Below are 22,082 nucleotides of genomic sequence, written 5' to 3'. Positions count from 1 at the left end.
TCTCTAGAGATTTAGCTTGAGGGGGGAAAATGTTGTCAACGTGTTAGTTAGTGTAATAAATATCTTTATTATGCACCTCATACCCATCCTGTGGGAGGTAGTCAAAGGATTACAGAGGTACATAATGGGTCCAGGGACTGGACCCCAAAGTTTTGATAGCTGAACAAGGTACAAAGGTAATGAACTCCAGGTAGATCTGGTCACAGTCATGAACAAGTTACAAATGTAATGAACTTTCTCAAATGTTTTTGGTAATATTGGTAAATTAAATATTGTTCTGTAGTTATTAACATCATTTAATAGAATTTCTAGAAAAATTTGCTCTTCCAGTGATTTGTAGAAAATTATTGTAGTGGCTACAGATAATACTGGCAGCGCTGTATGATCCTATAATATGTAAACTGCACATTGTAATCTTTATAGAGAATAAACTTAATTTGATTTGATATGATTTATGGGTTTAGTGCTTAATTTTATTATAATAATAATCATAATCCCAGGTAGTAGGTTGGTAGTACCTCCCAGGGAGGTACTACCGTCCTGCCAAGTGAGTGTAAAACAGAAACTTGTAATTGTTTTACATGATGGTAGGATTGCTGGTGTCCATTTTTCTGTCTCATAAACATGCAAGGTTTAAGGTACGTTTTGCTACTTCTACTTACACTTAGGTCACACTACACATACATGTACAAGCATATATATACACACCCCTCTGGGTTTTCTGCTATTTTCTTTCTAGTTCTTGTTCTTGTTTATTTCCTCTTATCTCCATGGGGAAGTAGAACAGAATTCTTCCTCCGTAAGCCATGCATGTTGTAAGAGGCAACTAAAATGCCGGGAGCAAGGGGCTAGTAACCCCTTCTCAGGTATAAATTACTAAATTTGAAAAGAGAAACTTTTGTTTTTCTTTTTGGGCCACCCTGCTTCGGTGGGATACCGCCGGTTTGTTGAAAGAAGAAGAAATATGCAGGATTTCAGGTACGTCTTGATACTTCTACTTACATTTAGGTCATACCACACATCTTAGGTCATACCACACATCTCCATGGGGAAGTGGAACAGAATTCTTCCTCCTCAAGCCATGCATGTCATAAGAGGCGACTAACATGCAGGGAACAAGGGACTCATAAACCCTTCTCCTGTATACATTACTAAATTGAAAAAGAAATTTTAGTTTTCCTTTTTTAAAGATAAAGATTTTATTTCTTTGCAACGTTACAGTGTGTATTTACAATTTTGATTTGTAAAGTACAAAGAAAGTCACTGTCATGCGGGGCATTTTGGGCAGACTTATCCTAGTACATAATAACTAAAGTCTAGACAGGATAAGAGTGGTTAACTTTTTAATAAATTTTTATTTTATCTTAATACTAATGCGAGGGAGTCAAGGTGGAGGCAGGGGTGTCACTAGCACTTTAAGAGACAGCATAATAAGTGTCAGGGGCCCAAGACTGTTCAACTGCCTCCCAGCATACATAAGGGGGATTACCAGTAGACCCCTGGTTGTCTTCAAGCAGGCACTGGACAGGCACCTAAAGTCAGTACCTGACCAGCTGGGCTGTGGTTTGTACGTTGGATTGCGTGCAGCCAACAGTAACAGCCTGGTTGATCAAGCCCTGATCCACCGTGAAGCCTGGTCACAGACCGGGCCACAGGGGCATTGACCCCTGGAACTCTCTCCAGGTATGCTTCAGGTAATAATAATCCTAAAGTTGCACATAATAACAACAATATTACAAAGGTTCAATCAGTAATACAGTGGACCCTCGGTTATCACCTGTTCCACTTATTGGCCAACTCGGTTATCGGCCGGTTTTTTAGTTTCCAGTTATTGGCCGTTATTTTGCTTATCGGCCATATGGGACGCGTGAACCTGCCTGCCCGCCAGCCGCTCGCGCATTCGTGAGTCAGTCTGGCTGTGTCTCTGGGCAAGTGAGAACACTTCTGCTCATTCATCCAAACATTAAGGAAGCTAATGTTGTGATAGGGAGTTTATCAGGGAGTGTAGAAGGCAGGCAGGGAGTTTTTACCTGGAGAGAGTTCCGGGGGTCAACGCCCCCGCGGCCCAGTCTGTGACCAGGCCGCCTGGTGGATCAGAGCCTGATCAACCAGGCTGTTACTGCTGGCTGCACGCAATCCAACGTACAAGCCACAGCCCGGCTGGTCAGGTACTGACTTTAGGTAGCAGGCAGTCAAGGAGTGTAGCAGGGAGGCAGGACCCCAGTGGAAATAAGTCACTCTGTCTGACTTTTCTGGGTTATCCTAGGTTCTTTACACATATGCTGTGGAAGGGAGGCAGGGAGTGTAGCAGGGAAACAGGGAGTATGGAAGGGAGGCAGGGAGTGTAGCAGGGAAACAGGGAATGTGGGAGGCAGGGAGTGTAGCAAGTAAACAGGGAGTGTGGAAGGGAGGTAGGGAGTGTAGTAGGGGAACAGGGAGTGTGGAAGGGAGGCAGGGAGTGTAGCATGGAGGGAGGGAGTGTAGCAGGCAGGTAGGGAGTGTAGCAGGCAGGCAGGGAGTGTAGTAGGGAGGCAGGGTGTAGCAGGGAGCATAGGAGGAAGGCAGGGAGTGTAGCATGGAGGGAGTGTAGCATGGAGGGAGGGAGTGTAGCATGGAGGGAGGGAGTGTAGCATGGAGGGAGGGAGTGTAGCATGGAGGGAGGGAGTGTAGCATGGAGGGAGGGAGTGTAGCAAGCAGGCAGAGAGTGTAGCAGGGAGGCAGGGTGTAGCAGGGAGTGTAGGAGGAAGGCAGGGAGTGTAGCATGGAGGGAGGGAGTGTGGCAGGGAGAGAGGGAGTGTAGCAGGCAGGCAGGCAGGGAGTGTAGTAGGGAGCCAGGGTGTGGCAGGGAGTGTAGGAGGAAGGCAGGGAGTGTAGCATGGAGGGAGGGAGTGTAGCATGGAGGGAGGGAGTGTAGCATGGAGGGAGGGAGGGAGGGAGTGTAGCAGGCAGGCAGGGAGGGAGGGAGTGTAGCAGGCAGGCAGGCAGGGAGGGAGTGTAGCAGGCAGGCAGGGAGTGTAGCAGGCAGGCAGGGAGTGTAGCAGGCAGGCAGGGAGTGTAGTAGGAAGCCAGGGTGTAGCAGGGAGTGTAGTAGGGAGGCAGGGTGTAGCAAGGAGTGTAGCATGGAGAGAGGGAGTGTAGCAGGCAGGCAGGGAGTGTAGTAGTGAGGCAGGGTGTAGCAAGGAGTGTAAGAGGAAGGCAGGGAGTGTAGCAGGCAGAGAGGGAAGTAACCCCAGAGAGGGCTTTGATACCTGAAGTCCTAATGGAGGGGATTCCCCTTCCAAACAATAATCAGTCCTCCCTCTCCTCCCTGTCTTTCATAAGCCAACAAGAGTCTTCAATAAAGGTATGTAATAGTGATTTAAATGTTTATTTATTTATTATATTTAGTTTTCATTGTTTTGTGTATGTAAAACTATAATTAATCTTTAAAAAATGTATTTTTTGTTAATATTTTTGGGTGTGTGGAACAGATTAATTGTATTTACATTAATTCTTATGGGAAATATTATTTCGGTTTTAGGCCATTTCAGTTTTAGGCTGACCTTCTGGAACAGATTATGGCCGATAACCAAGGGTCCACTGTATTTCATGTATTGGCAAATGTTTTCATAAACTAGAGGTCATATAATATAATATTTGGGAGAGTTGCTTCAAACTGGTTAGAAGTTGTTTTGGTTGATTTGGTTAGTATTGAGAATGAGATGATTTTTCAGCATAGCCCTAAATTTGTATCTTGTTAGGGGAATCCTTTACCAGTTCAGGTAGTGAATTCCAGATCTTTGAGCCCTTTATGTGTACTGCATTTTTGTGAAGTATGAGACTGATACAAGAGATGTCAAAGAGTGCCTTGTGCCTTGTATTGTGACTGTGCATTTTGTTCTGTTCTGCCTCAGTGGGTTGCAGCCAGTTTGTTGCAAGAAGAAATATTACTACTAATAATGAAGATAATATGTATACTTATTTCAGTAACCCTAGAGGGTTAATAAATCAGGATAAAGAAAGAAAGTAAAGGAGTGTAGTTCATTTCTCTTAGGGTCTTTTAGGTCCTTTCCCCAAAGGTGTGATTCACAATGGCTAACTAATGCCTGGAAATTTATTTACTATTAGATGAACAGAGGCACTATAGGTGTAAGGAAATTTGTCCATACATCTTGCCTTGTTGATAAATAATTTACAAAGTTAACAAAATTTACTTCGTCATAAACTGAATTATTTTTTTAATATACAGGTAGAGTCAACAATAAACAATCCACATATTAAAGAACTTTGTCCAAGTGGATATGTGTTGAAGATTGTTAACTCTTTGGACAGTAAAAATGAGAATTTGATCAAGGCACAGAATCAGATGATGTTTTTTCTCCATGCTCGTGGCTTCAGGGTTCCTAAGCCAGAGAAGAACATTCACGGAACTTACATGACGCTAGAGAAGCTCACCGTGTCTTCTGATGAATTTGTTCAGAATAACGGTAAAGGAAATTTGTCTGCATGTGTGAAAACCCTTTTCTTGTATTTTTATTCACAAACTTGACATGTTTGTTTTCATTAGTTTATTGATATTTTGCTGATGAAATTATTTGTTGTTGTTATATGTGGGATTACAGACACATAAGCAGTAATTGTAAATTTTATTAAAACAGTGGAACCTTGACTTACGAGTGTCCCAACACACGAGTTTTTTGAGACACGAGCCGTTGCTCAGTCGATTTTTTGCTCTGAGGTACGAGCCAACATCTGAGTTACGAGTGAGCTTCACCCACTTCCCCTTCAACCCACAACCTGCACACCTTGCTTGTTTATCTATGATTTCATGCTGTAATTCCATGGAAATCATCCTTTTTGCTTCTCAGCACTGTCCTTTGCACTTACTTTCATAGAACCCATGGTTAGAAAAAAAATTTGGCCAAATAACTGTAAAAAATGCAAGCAAAGCAAAGCTTCCACTGCTCAGCATATGTTTTGGCATTCGCTGCACCAACTAGTGGCAGTGTTCTGAAGCTCATTATTATTATTATTATTATTATTATTATTATTATTATTATTATTATTATTAATTTAGGGAACTGGAGCACAGATCCAATTCCCTAGATCAAGAGCCCCTCACCAGTATTAAGGAACTTTAATGCTGGTGAGGGGCTCTTGATCTAGGGAATTGGATCTGTGCTCCAGCTCTCTAGTTATTTGGCCAAATTTCTTTTTTCTAACCATGGGTCCTAAGAAAGTAAGTGCAAAGGACAGTGCTGAGGAGAAAAAGAGGATGATTTCCATGGAATTACAGCATAAAATCACAGATAAACAAGCGAGGTGTGCGGGTTGTTTGTAAGGCAGTATGAGCATAGTAGCAAGTAGCCTATCTTCCACCCTCCACCTCCGTATGTGCACTTTATAAAGCCAGTTTTTTCTCTACATTTTCTATTATGTTTTATTATGTTTTTATACAATATTTCTTATTTATAAATACAGTGGTAGCTCGGTATACGTCTGCTTTGGAACAAGTCCAACTTGGTATACTACATCCTGGTTGGATGCAAAAATTTTTGCTTGGTATACAACCTTTGTTTGGAATATGACTCGCGTGCTAGAACTTGTATGGGTTAGAATGAGTCATGACATTGTGTGCTACCCTTGTTTACCTCTCTCTCAAGACAAAGCCATGACTGCCCACTAATGTCAGGGATGTGGAGGAGTTAGTGGAGGGGCACAGGGAAGAGCTGACCACTGATGAGTTGCAGGAATTTGAGGAGGAGGAGCACAAGACTAAGATGGATGAACTCTATTCAGGCTTGGAAGAGGAGTTAGAGGAAGCCCCTACCTCATTAATCAAGGAAATCTTTGCCAAATGGATGGACATCAAAAACTTTGCAGAGAAATACCACCCCAACAAAGACCAAACAAGCTGTAGTAGCATTGTCTGGAATGACCAGACAATGTCACATTTCTGAAACATCCTGAGGAGAAGGCAGAAGCAAAGTTCTTTGGATAGATTTTTAGTAAAAGTTGAACCTGGTGAGCTTCAACCAGGTTCAAATAGGGAAAAGAGACAGAAAAGAGAAGGGGACTCTCCTTCCAAACAATAACATTTCCTCCTCCTCCCTTCTCAGCACTATTCTAGTAGGCACTCGACTCTTTTCAGCAAAGTAAAGTGAGGTTAAATTTGCATGTATTGGAGGGTGGTGAGGGATGGCGGTAGGTCTCCCCCATTGACTTAGTGGTCTAACCTACAGCCAGGCATTGTGTATCCTGCGGGCGATGATCCAGATTTTTTTCCCCTCCTGCAAATTGAACTGTGTTAAGTTAATTATACAAAGTGTTATACAAAAATATGCTGAAATTCTTCAATAGTGCTATAACCAAAACGTGCCAAACAAAACCGTGTTAAAAGATGGTCTACTGTATGTCCTGTTTGGTGTAAGTCCAAGGCCCTGGAACGGATAAGGATGTACAGTAGACCATCATTTAGCACAGTAGTTACGTTCCTGATAATGCTGTGTTGGGTAAAAAATTGTGTAAGATGAACTGAAGAACTTATGGGAAAAATAGGGTTACATTCCTAAGAGCCCCCTAAAAAGCCAAACAACTTTTTTTAGGCCTCCACATCATAAAAAAATAAAAGTGAATATGTAGTTGTAGTTCTGCTTAAGACTACAGATGTAACAGAAAAAATAGTGTTTCTTACCTTAAATTGTGGGTGCTTGTGTTTGTGGATGATTGTGAAGAGAGTGGAGAGTTATGTTGTGGCCCTACTGGGCTGAGGTGGATGGTAGAGGTTCTGGTACTAAAGTCAATGGTTGTACTGGAGTGTCTAACTTTTAAGTCATTCAGTAAGTCAACCAAGTTACTCAGTAAGTCAGTCAAGTTACTCAGTAAGTCAGTCAAGTTACTAAGTAAGTCAGTCAAGTCACTCAGTAAGTCAGTCAAGTCACTCAGTAAGTCAGTCAAGTCACTCGGTAAGTCAGTCAAGTCACTCAGTAAGTCAGTCAAGTCACTCAGTAAGTCAGTCAAGTCATTCAGTAAGTCTATCAAGTAAGTCAGTCACATCATTCAGTCAGTTAAATCACTCAGTAAGTCAGTCAAGTTACTCAGTAAGTCAGTCAAGTCGTTCAGTAAGTCAGTCAAGTCACTCAGTAAGTCAGTCAAATCATTCAGTAAGTCAGGTCATTCAGTAAGTCAGTCAAGTCATTCAGTAAGTCCATCAAGTAAGTCAGTCAAGTCATTCAGTAAGTCCATCAAGTAAGTCAGTCAAGTCATTCAGTAAGTCCATCAAGTCACTCAGTAAGTCAGTCAAGTCACTCAGTAAGTCAGTCAAATCATTCAGTAAGTCAGTCAAGTCACTCAGTAAGTCAGTCAAGTCACTCAGTAAGTCAGTCAAGTCACTCAGTAAGTCAGTCAGTCAGTTCAGTCAGTCAATCATTCAGTAAGTCAGTCATTTAATAAGTCAGTCAGTCACACAAACTCATGTTTACCTCTTTTTCTGTGTACAAAGTAACACTTCATTACAGCTACAGGTTATCTCTTGTCTAATACCGTTGTTTCTTTAATTCTAAGACTTAAGTGCTTATACCTTTTCATGCCACTCTCAGCAACACTGGTATGGCTACTGGGTGTCATGATTGCTTGGCAGATACAAGATATAGCAATTAAAATATAACACAATTCACAAACACAGCTGCCTTGTAGCAGAGAAAGACTGGACAAGTATGAATTATGAACGCTGGGATGGTGGGGTGGTGTCAGGGAGTGGTAGGGGATGGCGGGAGCACTCCTCGGCTGCTCCACAAGTAATAATAATAATAATAATAATAATAATAATAATAATAATAATTGAGGTGGTTCGGACATGTAGAGAGAATGGAGCGAAACAGAATGACTTCAAGAGTGTATCAGTCTGTAGTGGAAGGAAGGCGGGGTAGGGGTCGGCCTAGGAAGGGTTGGAGGGAGGGGGTAAAGGAGGTTTTGTGTGCGAGGGGCTTGGACTTCCAGCAGGCATGCTTGAGCGTGTTTGATAGGAGTGAATGGAGACAAATGGTTTTTTAATACTTGACGTGCTGTTGGAGTGTGAGCAAAGTAACATTTATGAAGGGATTCAGGGAAACCGGCAGGCCGGACTTGAGTCCTGGAGATGGGAAGTACAGTGCCTGCACTCTGAAGGAGGGGTGTTAATGTTGCAGTTTAAAAACTGTAGTGTAAAGCACCCTTCTGGCAAGACAGTGATGGAGTGAATGATGGTGAAAGTTTTTCTTTTTCGGGCCACCCTGCCTTGGTGGGAATCGGCCGGTGTGATAATAAAATAAAAAAAAAATAATAATAATTTTTATTAGGACTTGATACATAGTTGTACAAGGTATTATAGTAGTTGGGTGTACATGTCGAAAGCCCCTTATATGCAGAGCATTAAGGGCAGGTTTAAAATTAACTTAAGACTGTCTAAGCTATAATAGATTTAATGGTAATGGTTACTGTAGACAATTTACAATATCAAGTACAATTGAGTTAACTTAAACAATGAATTTGAACATTTCAATTTTGAAGCATTATAGTTTCACAATTTTGTAACATTCCAGTTAATAATATAACAAAATGATCAATTTACTATATGTAGTCGTACAATTTAATAATCAGATCTAGTCAAATTAAATCAATGATCTGTAGTGCAGTAACAGTTCATATGGTCATTAGATGAGTTACAGTGTATTCAAGAGAATGGATTATTCTATTAGGTAATGTTATGAAAACATAGTTTGATAAGGTTTCTCTAATTATACAACTGAGTTATACATTTATGAGATATAAGTTATTAAATATTTGCATTAGGTTAGATATGAGAATTTATTGATCTTTGAGCATTTAATTATGGGGTTCTAAGGCTAGGGGAGTAACACAACGAGTAATATTATTTTGAGGCAGTAGAAAGTGATTTGTTAACTATGTAGGTAAAGTTAAATTAAATACTGTGTAATTAGTTTTGGGTGAGTAGGTGGTTTTTAAGAAGAGTCTTGAATTGATATACAGACAGTGTTTCTTTGGTATTCACTGGTAATGAATTCCAAATTTTTGGGCCTTTTATGTGCATTGAGTTTTTACATAGCGTGAGATGGACACTGGGAACATCAAAGAGTGATCTGTTTCTTGTGTTATGGTCGTGTGTTCTGCTAAGGTTGGTAAGGAGAAGTTTGAGGGGAGGGTTTATATCAAAGTTTAATATTCTATGTATGTAGTAGGCACAATAAAAAGTATGGATGTTTTGTACGGTGAGTAAGTTTAGACTTTTGAATATTGGTTGAGCATGCTGTCTGGAGTGGGAATTTGTTATCATTCTGACTGCAGCTTTTTTCTGGGTAATTAATGGTCTAAGATGATTTATTGTTGTTGAGCCCCATGCACAGATTCCATAGGTGAGATAGGGGTAAATAAGTGAGTGATACAGGGCAAAGAGAGCTGATTGTGGAACATAGTACCTTATCTTCAATAGTATGCCTACGGTCTTGGAGACTTTCTTGGAAGGTTGTTGTACATGTGTCTGAAATTTGAGGCTATTATCATGGTGGATTCCTAAGAATTTTCACTCTGAGTTTTGTCATAGGTGATCTGTTTATCATTATGTTAAGGGAAACATTTGTAGCTCTGTTCCCAAACTGAATGAAATAGGTTTTGTCAATATTGAGAGTAAGCTTGTTAATCATCATCCAGGTAAATATTTTCTGTAATTCAGTGTTTACAGTATTGGCTAGCGTGACTGGGCTTGGGTGAGAGCAGACGTATGTAGTGTCATCTGCAAATAGTATGGGTTTGAGTAGTTGAGATGCATTTGGTAGGTTGTTTATGTAAATGAGAAAGAGATGTGGGCCAAGGACACTTCCTTGTGGGACACCGACTGTAATTGGTTGTATGGAAGAGTTAGCTCTATTTGTGTACACATATTGGCTTCTGTTGCTAAGGTATGACCTTAGGTAGATGAGGGAGTGCCCTCTTATACCATAATGTGATAATTTTATGTGTAACAAATCATGGTCAACTGTATCAAAAGCTTTACATAAATCAATGAAGACTCCCAATGGGACTTCCTTTTTCTTGAGTGCTGTGTATATTGCTTCTAGCGTGTGTATAATAGCGTCATTCGTGTTTTTATTAGGAATGAACCCAAACTGATGGGTTGAGTATGTTGTGGGAGACGAGGTAGGAATAGATCTGCCTATGAATTAATTTTTCAAAGATTTTAGAGAGAAGGGGTAAGTTAGATATTGGCCTATAGTTATTTAGGTCTGATCTCCTTTTTGTGTCGGGGTGACCCTCGCTATTTTGGGAATTGAGGGGAAGGTGGAGGATTTGATGGATTTGTTAAAGAGTGTTGCAGTAATTGGTGACAGCAGTTGAGAAGCTTTTTTGTATATAAAGGGTGGTACGTTATTTAAATCTCCTGCCTTGTTCTTTAGTGTGTTGATAATATGTGAGACTTCTGCTGGGTTGGTTGGAGCTAGGAATAGTGTGTTCGAGTAGGTGCCAGTGAGGTAGTCGTTAAGTGGGGTGTTTGAGCTTGGGATTTTGCTCGCTAAGTTTTTTCCTAAGGTGGAGAAGAAAACATTGAGCCTGTTTGCTGTTTCAGTCAGTGGGAGTAGGGGTTCATCTGGTTTTGTTAGTTTGATTGTTCTGTTTCCTGGTAATTTTTTAGTTCCTAGAATTTCAGATAGGGTTTTCCATGTCTTTTTCATATCATCTTTTAAGTTAAGTAATCTGTTCTCATAATACAATTTTTTTGCCCTTTTTATCAGGCTGGTTAGGATTGACAGTAACATCTTGTTTGGTCTCTGGTTATTTAACCTATTCTGTACTGTTTTTCATACTGGTGCTTTATGTTTATGGATTTGAGGTTGCTGGGTGTTAGTCAGGGACTGTTCAATCTCTTAGCTGTGATCTGTTTAGTTTTTACAGGGAAATGCATGTTATAGAGGTTTTGGGTCTTTTTTAGAAAATTATTAATACATTTGTCAGTATCTGTACAGATTTCTAGCTCGGTTTGCCAGTCAATGTTGGTCATTGCTGTTGTGAAGTTATTAATAGCTGTCTCATTATGAAGTCTGAAGATAACTTTTGTAGTGTCTTAGGGTAATTTACCTAGATTGGTTATGAGAAAGGTAGGGCAGTGGTCTGTGGTGTTGTCTGTGATTATGCCTGATTTTAAAGGGGATATGGTGTTGGTCCAGATGTGGTCTAATAAGAAAACACTAGTTTCTGAGATTCTTGTAGGTTTTGTTACTGTTAGTAGCAGCAAGCAGTTGCTCAGTGTTTGTGAATTCAGTTACTTGTGGGTCATGGTCTTGCAGGAGATTTATATTGAAGTCTCCTGTGAGTAGTAAGTGGTCTTTGTTCATGTGTGTATCAGTTATCATGCTTCCTAGTTTTTCACTAAATTGGTTAATATTTGACTGTGGCACTCTGTAGATGTTTATCACTGTGAGAGATTTTTGCATGTTTTGAATGACTCATAAGTCATTCATTCAATCAGTCAAGTCACTCAGTAAGTCAGTCAAGTCATTTAGTAAGTCAGTCAAGTCACCCAGTAATTCAGTCAAGTCATTCAGTCAGTCAGTCAGCCACACAAACTCATGTTTACCTCTTTTTCTGTGTACAAAGTAACACTTCATTACGGCTACAGGTTATCTCTTGTCTAATACCTTTGTTTCTTTGTTAATGCTATGACTTAAATGCTCATATCTTTTCGTGCCACTTTCAGCAACACTGGCGTGGCTACTGGGTGTCATGATTGCTTGGCAGATACAAGATATAGTAATTAAAATATCATAACACTATACACAAACACAGAGAGCAGAGAAAGACTGGACTGGACAAGTATGAATTACGAACCCTCGGATGGTGGGGTGGTATTGGGGAGTGGTAGGGGATGGCGGGAGGGCTCCTCGGCTGCTCCACAATAAGGCGGCCTCTTGAGCAAAAGAGAATTTTTTTTCCTTTATACAAACTGTGTTAAATTAATTATGCGACGTGTTACATAAAATTGTGCCATAATTCTTCAATCGCGCAATACTCAAGTTGTGCCAAATAAACTCGTGCTAAATGATGGTCTACTGTATACTGAGGTACCACTGTACATTGTTTCAGTGTTTTCCTTATGAAAGTAGTGATCTAGTGCAGTTAGCCTCACAAACACTCCGTTTTCAGAAGGGAAAGATATGGTCAGTGTGAGAGCAGCAATGGCCACCACCACCACTCATCACATAGGATGTATTTTATTCATTCTAGAGTATACAGTGGACCCCCGCCTTATGATCAGCTCCCAATGTGACCAATTATGTAAGTGTATTTATATAAGTGCTTGTATACATGTATTTTTGGGGGTCTGAAACGGACTAATCTAATTCACAATATTCCTTATGGGAACAAATTCGTTCAGTAACGGCATCTGAACATACTTCTGGAATGAAATAATATCGTAAGGCGGGGGTCCACTGTATATCATGTTTCTATGTTATTTATATTGTTTATTATGTCATATTAGATGAATTGTGATAGATAAATAAGCTGTACAGTTGATATTAGCATCATATCGAAGTACAGTGGACCCCCGGTTAACGAACTTTTTTCATTCCAGTAGTATGTTCAGGTGCCAGTACTGACCGAATTTTTTCCCATAAGGAATATTGTGAAGTAGATTAGTCCATTTCAGACCCCCAAACATACACGTACAAACGCACTTACATAAATACACTTACATAATTGGTCGCATTTGGAGGTGATCGTTAAGCGGGGGTCCACTGTATTTTGTCCTGCCTGCTGAGAGCAGGAATTCCACTGGAATGGATTAATGGCATTTCAATTAATTTAAATGATGAAAATTTATTTGATGTACAAGCAGATTGAGTTACGAACTAGGTCACAGAATGGATTAAACTCGTAAGTTGAGATTCCACTACTTTCTATTAATTCAAAACTCAAATTCAGAATTCAAAATTATTTCTTTGCATAGTATACAATGTGTAGTTTACATGTAATAAAATATTGTTAATCACAAAGAAAGCCACTTGTGTGCATGAGCATTTCAGGCAAATTAATGGTACAGACAATGTACTGTACTTAAAACTAGACATAGGTTACAGAGTGGTAAATTTTAATTATGTATTATTATAAAAAAAAAAATTATTTATTTACAGTCGAGAGGTAGCAAAAAAAAAATTCAGTTAGTATAATTTACAATAGTACAATTTTAAATGTGTATTAATACAGTACAATTTTTATTTCTTTGCAAGTTTACATTGAGATTCTGTAGTTACAATAATGAGTTGCAGTGCAAAGAGAGCTACTATCATGCCTGGGCATTATGGGCAGACTATATTAATGGCTTACAGACTACTTAATACTTGAGAAATTGATCATAGTTTGTTTAAGCAGACAGTAAGTTACAGTCAAGTTACAATCAAGTTATAATTTGGGGATATTACATTGGGACAATTTGAAAGTATTTTGTAGATTGTGTATATCAGTAGTAAATATTTAAGTTATAATACTTTAATGGTATAAAATACTGTTAAATAAAGGACCAGGACACATGCAACAGTTTCTTTGATTGCAGTACGTACTAATATAATGTAGTTTCCATGTAATAAAATATTGGTAAGCATGGGCAAACTAATCCTAATGTAAACTAATCATTACACAAAGTATTTTGGGCAAACTGAAACTACCTGATGTATAGTACATACTTACAAACTACAAGTACAGGCATATGGATAAGGATTACAGTCAGTGACTTAAGTTTTACAGGACAGTTCAGCATGAACAATTTCCATAATTAAAATGGTTTAGATTACAATGGGAAAGTAGCAATTGAATAAGCTAGTAGTATACAGTAAGATACACAATTGACACAGAAGAGGGTCCTGCTTATACAGCAGGTTAGGTTCCAGGCTGCTGCTGTAAAGTGAAACATAGCCTTTTTTTCACCTTCAAATGCATATAAAACCCTGATAACAGGGTAGACAGCAACCACACAGGGAAGTACTACCGTCCTGCCAGATGACTGTGAAATAGGAAACCTGTAACTGTTTTGCATGATGGTAGGATTGCTGGTTTCTTTTTCTGTCTCATAAACACGCTAGATAACAGGGATATCTTGCTACTCCTACTTACACTTTGGTCACACTTCACAGACACGCACATGCATATATATGTATATATATACATACATCTAGGTTTTTCTCCTTTTTCTAAATAGCTCGTGTTCTTCTTTATTTCTTCTATTGTCCATGGGGAAGTGGAAAAGAATCTTTCCTCCGTAAGCCATGCGTGTCATATGAGGCGACTAAAATGCCGGGAGCAATGAGCTAGTAACCCCTTCTCCTGTAGACATTTACTAAAAAAGAGAAGAGGAAAAACTTTATAAAACTGGGATGCTTGAATGTGCGTGGATGTAGTGCAGATGACAAGAAACAGATGATTGCTGATGTTATGAATGAAAAGAAGTTGGATGTCCTGGCCCTAAGCGAAACAAAGCTGAAGGGGGTAGGGGAGTTTCGGTGGGGGGAAATAAATGGGATTAAATCTGGAGTATCTGAGAGAGTTAGAGCAAAGGAAGGGGTAACAGTAATGTTAAAGGATCAGTTATGGAAGGAGAAAAGAGAATATGAATGTGTAAATTCAAGAATTATGTGGATTAAAGTAAAGGTTGGATGCGAAAAGTGGGTCATAATAAGCGTGTATGCACCTGGAGAAGAGAGGAATGCAGAGGAGAGAGAGAGATTTTGGGAGATGTTAAGTGAATGTATAGGAGCCTTTGAACCAAGTGAGAGAGTAATTGTGGTAGGGGACCTGAATGCTAAAGTAGGAGAAACTTTTAGAGAGGGTGTGGTAGGTAAGTTTGGGGTGCCAGGTGTAAATGATAATGGGAGCCCTTTGATTGAACTTTGTATAGAAAGGGGTTTAATTATAGGTAATACATATTTTAAGAAAAAGAGGATAAATAAGTACATGTATACAAGATATGATGTAGGGCGAAATGACAGTAGTTTGTTGGATTATGTATTGGTAGATAAAAGACTGTTGAGTAGACTTCAGGATGTACATGTTTATAGAGGGGCCACAGATATATCAGATCACTTTCTAGTTGTAGCTACACTGAGAGTAAAAGGTAGATGGAATACAAGGAGAATTGAAGCATCAGGGAAGAGAGAGGTGAAGGTTTATAAACTAAAAGAGGAGGCAGTTAGGGTAAGATATAAACAGCTATTGGAGGATAGATGGGCTAATGAGAGCATAGGCAATGGGGTCGAAGAGGTATGGGGTAGGCTTAAAAATGTAGTGTTAGAGTGTTCAGCAGAAGTTTGTGGTTACAGGAAAGTGGGTGCGGGAGGGAAGAGGAGCGATTGGTGGAATGATGATGTAAAGAGTAGTAAGGGAGAAAAAGTTAGCATATGAGAAGTTTTTACAAAGTAGAAGTGATTCAAGGAGGGAAGAGTATATGGAGAAAAAGAGAGAGGTTAAGAGAGTGGTGAAGCAATGTAAAAATAGAGCAAATGAGAGAGTGGGTGAGATGTTATCAACAAATTTTGTTGAAAATAAGAAAAAGTTTTGGAGTGAGATTAACAAGTTAAGGAAGCCTAGAGAACAAATGGATTTGTCAGTTAAAAATAGGAGAGGAGAGTTATTAAATGGAGAGTTAGAGGTATTGGGAAGATGGAGGGAATATTTTGAGGAATTGTTAAATGTTGATGAAGATAGGGAAGCTGTGATTTCGTGTATAGGGCAAGGAGGAATAACATCTTGTAGGAGTGAGGAAGAGCCAGTTTTGAGTGTGGGGGAAGTTCGTGAGGCAGTAGGTAAATTGAAAGGGGGTAAGGCAGCCGGGATTGATGGGATAAAGATAGAAATGTTAAAAGCAGGTGGGGATATAGTTTTGGAGTGGTTGGTGCAATTATTTAATAAATGTATGGAAGAGGGTAAGGTACCTAGGGATTGGCAGAGAGCATGCATAGTTCCTTTGTATAAAGGCAAAGGGGACAAAAGAGAGTGCAAAAATTATAGGGTGATAAGTCTGTTGAGTATACCTGGTAAAGTGTATGGTAGAGTTATTACTGAAAGAATTAAGAGTAAGACGGAGAATAGGATAGCAGATGAACAAGGAGGCTTTAGGAACGGTAGGGGGTGTGTGGACCAGGTGTTTACAGTGAAACATATAAGTGAACAGTATTTAGATAAGGCTAAAGAGGTCTTTGTGGCATTTATGGATTTGGAAAAGGCGTATGACAGGGTGGATAGGGGGGCAATGTGGCAGATGTTGCAGGTGTATGGTGTAGGAGGTAGGTTACTGAAAGCAGTGAAGAGTTTTTACGAGGATAGTGAGGCTCAAGTTAGAGTATGTAGGAAAGAGGGAAATTATTTCTCAGTAAAAGTAGGCCTTAGACAAGGATGTGTGATGTCACCGTGGTTGTTTAATATATTTATAGATGGGGTTGTAAGAGAAGTAAATGCGAGGGTCTTGGCAAGAGGTGTGGAGTTAAAAGATAAAGAATCACACATAAAGTGGGAGTTGTCACAGTTGCTCTTTGCTGATGACACTGTGCTCTTAAGAGATTCTGAAGAGAAGTTGCAGAGATTGGTGGATGAATTTGGTAGGGTGTGTAAAAGAAGAAAATTAAAAGTGAATACAGGAAAGAGTAAGGTTATGAAGATAACAAAAAGATTAGGTGATGAAAGATTGGATATCAGATTGGAGGGAGAGAGTATGGAGGAGGTGAATGTATTCAGATATTTGGGAGTGGACGTGTCAGCGGATGGGTCTATGAAAGATGAGGTGAATCATAGAATTGATGAGGGGAAAAGGGTGAGTGGTGCACTTAGGAGTCTGTGGAGACAAAGAACTTTGTCCTTGGAGGCAAAGAGGGGAATGTATGAGAGTATAGTTTTACCAACGCTCTTGTATGGGCGTGAAGCATGGGTGATGAATGTTGCAGCGAGGAGAAGGCTGGAGGCAGTGGAGATGTCATGTCTGAGGGTAATGTGTGGTGTGAATATAATGCAGAGAATTCGTTGTTTGGAAGTTAGGAGGAGGTGCGGGATTACCAAAACTGTTGTCCAGAGGGCTGAGGAAGGGTTGTTGAGGTGGTTCGGACATGTAGAGAGAATGGAGCGAAACAGAGTGACTTCAAGAGTGTATCAGTCTGTAGTGGAAGGAAGGCGGGGTAGGGGTCGGCCTAGGAAAGGTTGGAGGGAGGGGGTAAAGGAGGTTTTGTGTTCGAGGGGCTTGGACTTCCAGCAGGCATGCTTGAGCGTGTTTGATAGGAGTGAATGGAGACAAATGGTTTTTAATAATTGACGTGCTGTTGGAGTGTGAGCAAAGTAACATTTATGAAGGGATTCAGGGAAACCGGCAGGCCGGACTTGAGTCCTGGAGATGGGAAGTACAGTGCCTGCACTCTGAAGGAGGGGTGTTAATGTTGCAGTTTAAAAACTGTAGTGTAAAGCACCCTTCTGGCAAGACAGTGATGGAGTGAATGATGGTGAAAGTTTTTCTTTTTCGGGCCACCCTGCCTTGGTGGGAATCGGCCAGTGTGATAATAAAAAATAATAATAACATGCTTACATTATAATATATTAAGTGGGTTATAGAGCTAAGCCTAAAAATGCATATACAGTACACACATTACTTACTTTAAAATATTTTCATCCTTAGCTTAGAGTGAGTGGTAAATATATTTATTGTAAGAAGCCTGAATAAATGAGGAATGGGTATAATTAACAAAACACTGTAAAGTGAAGTGCTGTAAAGTGGGACCTGCCTGTATTGGCTCCTTTGATATTCATGGAGTGTTTAGCTTGAGTCGTACACATGGAATACTGAAGATTTACAATGGACCCCTGCTTAACGATCGCCTCCCAATGCGACCAATTATGTAAGTGTGTTTGTACGTGTATGTTTGGGGGTCTGAAATGGACTAATCTACTTCACAATATTCCTTATGGGAACAAATTCGGTCAGTACTGGCACCTGAACATACTTCTGAAATGAAAAAATATCGTTAACCGGGGGTCCACTGTATTTAATTCTGGTTTCATGCCTATGTGATCTGTCACTGCTCTCCAGCAGTTGTTTTAGCTCAAGATGAAATATTTGTATTAAATGTTCTGTATATATAGTATGCACAGTGTATGTGTGAGCACTTTATATATTAAATAGGTTTAAATCTTTGAACAATGAGGGGAAAAGGGGGAAGAAAGGTTTGCTCTTTGGAATATAATTGAGTAGTTGTTCTAATAGCATATTTTTGTTGGTTCATGAACATTTTTAAGTGAAAGGAGTAGAGCAAACAATTCAGCTTAGAGGGTAGAAATCTATTTGCAATATACATGCTCATCCCACTTGCTACATAGAACTCATTGCTGTTTTAATGCACTGTGTATATAGTGGTAACTTGATAGAGGTAGACAACTGCATAAGCAAACAAGTGGATAAAATATTATAAAATCTAGTTGAAAGAGAACATTCTGTGACTAAAGTGTCTATACAACTTATATAATATATGGCTCCAGTAAGCAAAACTCATCAGTAACAAAGCTCCTCTCTTCTATGTGCGGGTTATTTGTGTATAAAACTCATCAGTAGGTTGTAATCCGAATAATGTCTTTTGGGAAAATCAGGCATTAGTGCAGAGCACAATACTACATACAGAGTTACAGTACTGTCTGATAGCCATTTCTAGAGGGAAAGTTTGTAAAGACAGTGAGGCATCAATGTTAGACATTTTTTTTTTTTTAATGATGACCATCTCCCACCAAGGCAAGGTAACCTGAAGAAGAAACGGTTTCACCGTCATTCATATTGCCGTTGTCTTGCTAGAGGCATGTAGGTATGACAGTGCAGATGTCCTTCTAAACAGCAAATATCCTAAACCCCTCCTTTAGAGTGCAGGCACTACTTTCCACCTCCAAGAATCAAGTCCAACATTTTTTTTTTTTTATTATCACACCGGCCGATTCCCACCAAGGCAGGGTGGCCCGAAAAAGAAAAACTTTCACCATCATTCACTCCATCACTGTCTTGCCAGAAGGGTGCTTTACACTACAGTTTTTAAACTGCAACATTAACACCCCTCCTTCAGAGTGCAGGCACTGTACTTCCCATCTCCAGGACTCAAGTCCGGCCTGCCGGTTTCCCTGAATCCCTTCATAAATGTTACTTTGCTCACACTCCAACAGCACGTCAAGTATTAAAAACCATTTGTCTCCATTCACTCCTATCAAACACGCTCACGCATGCCTGCTGGAAGTCCAAGCCCCTCGCACACAAAACCTCCTTTACCCCCTCCCTCCAACCCTTCCTAGGCCGACCCCTACCCCGCCTTCCTTCCACTACAGACTGATACACTCTTGAAGTCATTCTGTTTCGCTCCATTCTCTCTACATGTCCGAACCACCTCAACAACCCTTCCTCAGCCCTCTGGACAACAGTTTTGGTAATCCCGCACCTCCTCCTAACTTCCAAACTACGAATTCTCTGCATTATATTCACACCACACATTGCCCTCAGACATGACATCTCCACTGCCTCCAGCCTTCTCCTCGCTGCAACATTCTTCACCCACGCTTCACACCCATATAAGAGCGTTGGTAAAACTATACTCTCATACATTCCCCTCTTTGCCTCCAAGGACAAAGTTCTTTGTCTCCACAGACTCCTAAGTGCACCACTCACTCTTTTTCCCTCATCAATTCTATGATTCACCTCATCTTTCATAGACCCATCCGCTGACACGTCCACTCCCAAATATCTGAATACGTTCACCTCCTCCATACTCTCTCCCTCCAATCTGATATTCAATCTTTCATCACCTAATCTTTTTGTTATCCTCATAACCTTACTCTTTCCTGTATTCACCTTTAATTTTCTTCTTTTGCACACCCTACCAAATTCATCCACCAATCTCTGCAACTTCTCTTCAGAATCTCCCAAGAGCACAGTGTCATCAGCAAAGAGCAGCTGTGACAACTCCCACTTTGTGTGTGATTCTTTATCTTTTAACTCCACGCCTCTTGCCAAGACCCTCGCATTTACTTCTCTTACAACCCCATCTATAAATATATTAAACAACCACGGTGACATCACACATCCTTGTCTAAGGCCTACTTTTACTGGGAAAAAATTTCCCTCTTTCCTACATACTCTAACTTGAGCCTCACTATCCTCGTAAAAACTCTTCACTGCTTTCAGTAACCTACCTCCTACACCATACACTTGCAACATCTGCCACATTGCCCCCCTATCCACCCTGTCATACGCCTTTTCCAAATCCATAAATGCCACAAAGACCTCTTTAGCCTTATCTAAATACTGTTCACTTATATGTTTCACTGTAAACACCTGGTCCACACACCCCCTACCTTTCCTAAAGCCTCCTTGTTCATCTGCTATCCTATTCTCCGTCTTACTCTTAATTCTTTCAATTATAACTCTACCATACACTTTACCAGGTACACTCAACAGACTTATCCCCCTATAATTTTTGCACTCTCTTTTATCCCCTTTGCCTTTATACAAAGGAACTATGCATGCTCTCTGCCAATCCCTAGGTACCTTACCCTCTTCCATACATTTATTAAATAATTGCACCAACCACTCCAAAACTATATCCCCACCTGCTTTTAACATTTCTATCTTTATCCCATCAATCCCGGCTGCCTTACCCCCTTTCATTTTACCTACTGCCTCACGAACTTCCCCCACACTCACAACTGGCTCTTCCTCACTCCTACAAGATGTTATTCCTCCTTGCCCTATACACGAAATCACAGCTTCCCTATCTTCATCAACATTTAACAATTCCTCAAAATATTCCTTCCATCTTCCCGATACCTCTAACTCTCCATTTAATAACTCTCCTCTCCTATTTTTAACTGACAAATCCATTTGTTCTTTAGGCTTTCTTAACTTGTTAATCTCACTCCAAAACTTTTTCTTATTTTCAACAAAATTTGTTGATAACATCTCACCCACTCTCTCATTTGCTCTCTTTTTACATTGCTTCACCACTCTCTTAACTTCTCTCTTTTTCTCCATATACTCTTCCCTCCTTGCATCACTTCTACTTTGTAAAAACTTCTCATATGCTAACTTTTTCTCCCTTACTACTCTCTTTACATCATCATTCCACCAATCGCTCCTCTTCCCTCCTGCACCCACTTTCCTGTAACCACAAACTTCTGCTGAACACTCTAACACTACATTTTTAAACCTACCCCATACCTCTTCGACCCCATTGCCTATGCTCTCATTAGCCCATCTATCCTCCAATAGCTGTTTATATCTTACCCTAACTGCCTCCTCTTTTAGTTTATAAACCTTCACCTCTCTCTTCCCTGATGCTTCTATTCTCCTTGTATCCCATCTACCTTTTACTCTCAGTGTAGCTACAACTAGAAAGTGATCTGATATATCTGTGGCCCCTCTATAAACATGTACATCCTGAAGTCTACTCAACAGTCTTTTATCTACCAATACATAATCCAACAAACTACTGTCATTTCGCCCTACATCATATCGTGTATACTTATTTATCCTCTTTTTCTTAAAATATGTATTACCTATAACTAAACCCCTTTCTATACAAAGTTCAATCAAAGGGCTCCCATTATCATTTACACCTGGCACCCCAAACTTACCTACCACACCCTCTCTAAAAGTTTCTCCTACTTTAGCATTCAAGTCCCCTACCACAATTACTCTCTCACTTGGTTCAAAGGCTCCTATACATTCACTTAACATCTCCCAAAATCTCTCTCTCTCCTCTGCATTCCTCTCTTCTCCAGGTGCATACACGCTTATTATGACCCACTTCTCGCAACTTTACTTTACATTAATCCACATAATTCTTGAATTTACACATTCATATTCTCTTTTCTCCTTCCATAACTGATCATTTAACATTACTGCTACCCCTTCCTTTGCTCTAACTCTCTCAGATACTCCAGATTTAATCCCATTTATTTCCCCCCACTGAAACTCTCCTACCCCCTTCAGCTTTGTTTCGCTTAGGGCCAGGACATCCAACTTCTTTTCATTCATAACATCAGCAATCATCTGTTTC

The 22,082-nt window shown here is 40.0% G+C and overlaps 1 protein-coding gene across 3 annotated transcripts in view; it reads left to right on the top strand.

Moving 5' to 3' along the window:
* Window positions 1-22,082, top strand: part of LOC138852413 (hydroxylysine kinase-like) — a 103,718-nt gene that overhangs the window by 44,368 nt on the left and 37,268 nt on the right. For all 3 annotated transcript variants that reach the window (XM_070082968.1, XM_070082970.1, XM_070082969.1), the window contains exon 3: window positions 4,229-4,466. In XM_070082968.1, coding sequence (XP_069939069.1) covers window positions 4,229-4,466 — 238 coding nt within the window. The remainder of the gene's footprint in view (window positions 1-4,228; window positions 4,467-22,082) is intronic.

The sequence above is a fragment of the Cherax quadricarinatus genome, chromosome 8, assembly GCF_038502225.1.
Source record: "Cherax quadricarinatus isolate ZL_2023a chromosome 8, ASM3850222v1, whole genome shotgun sequence".
Taxonomy (NCBI): Eukaryota; Metazoa; Arthropoda; class Malacostraca; order Decapoda; family Parastacidae; genus Cherax; species Cherax quadricarinatus.
This window is presented reverse-complemented; position numbering and strand designations above follow the sequence as displayed.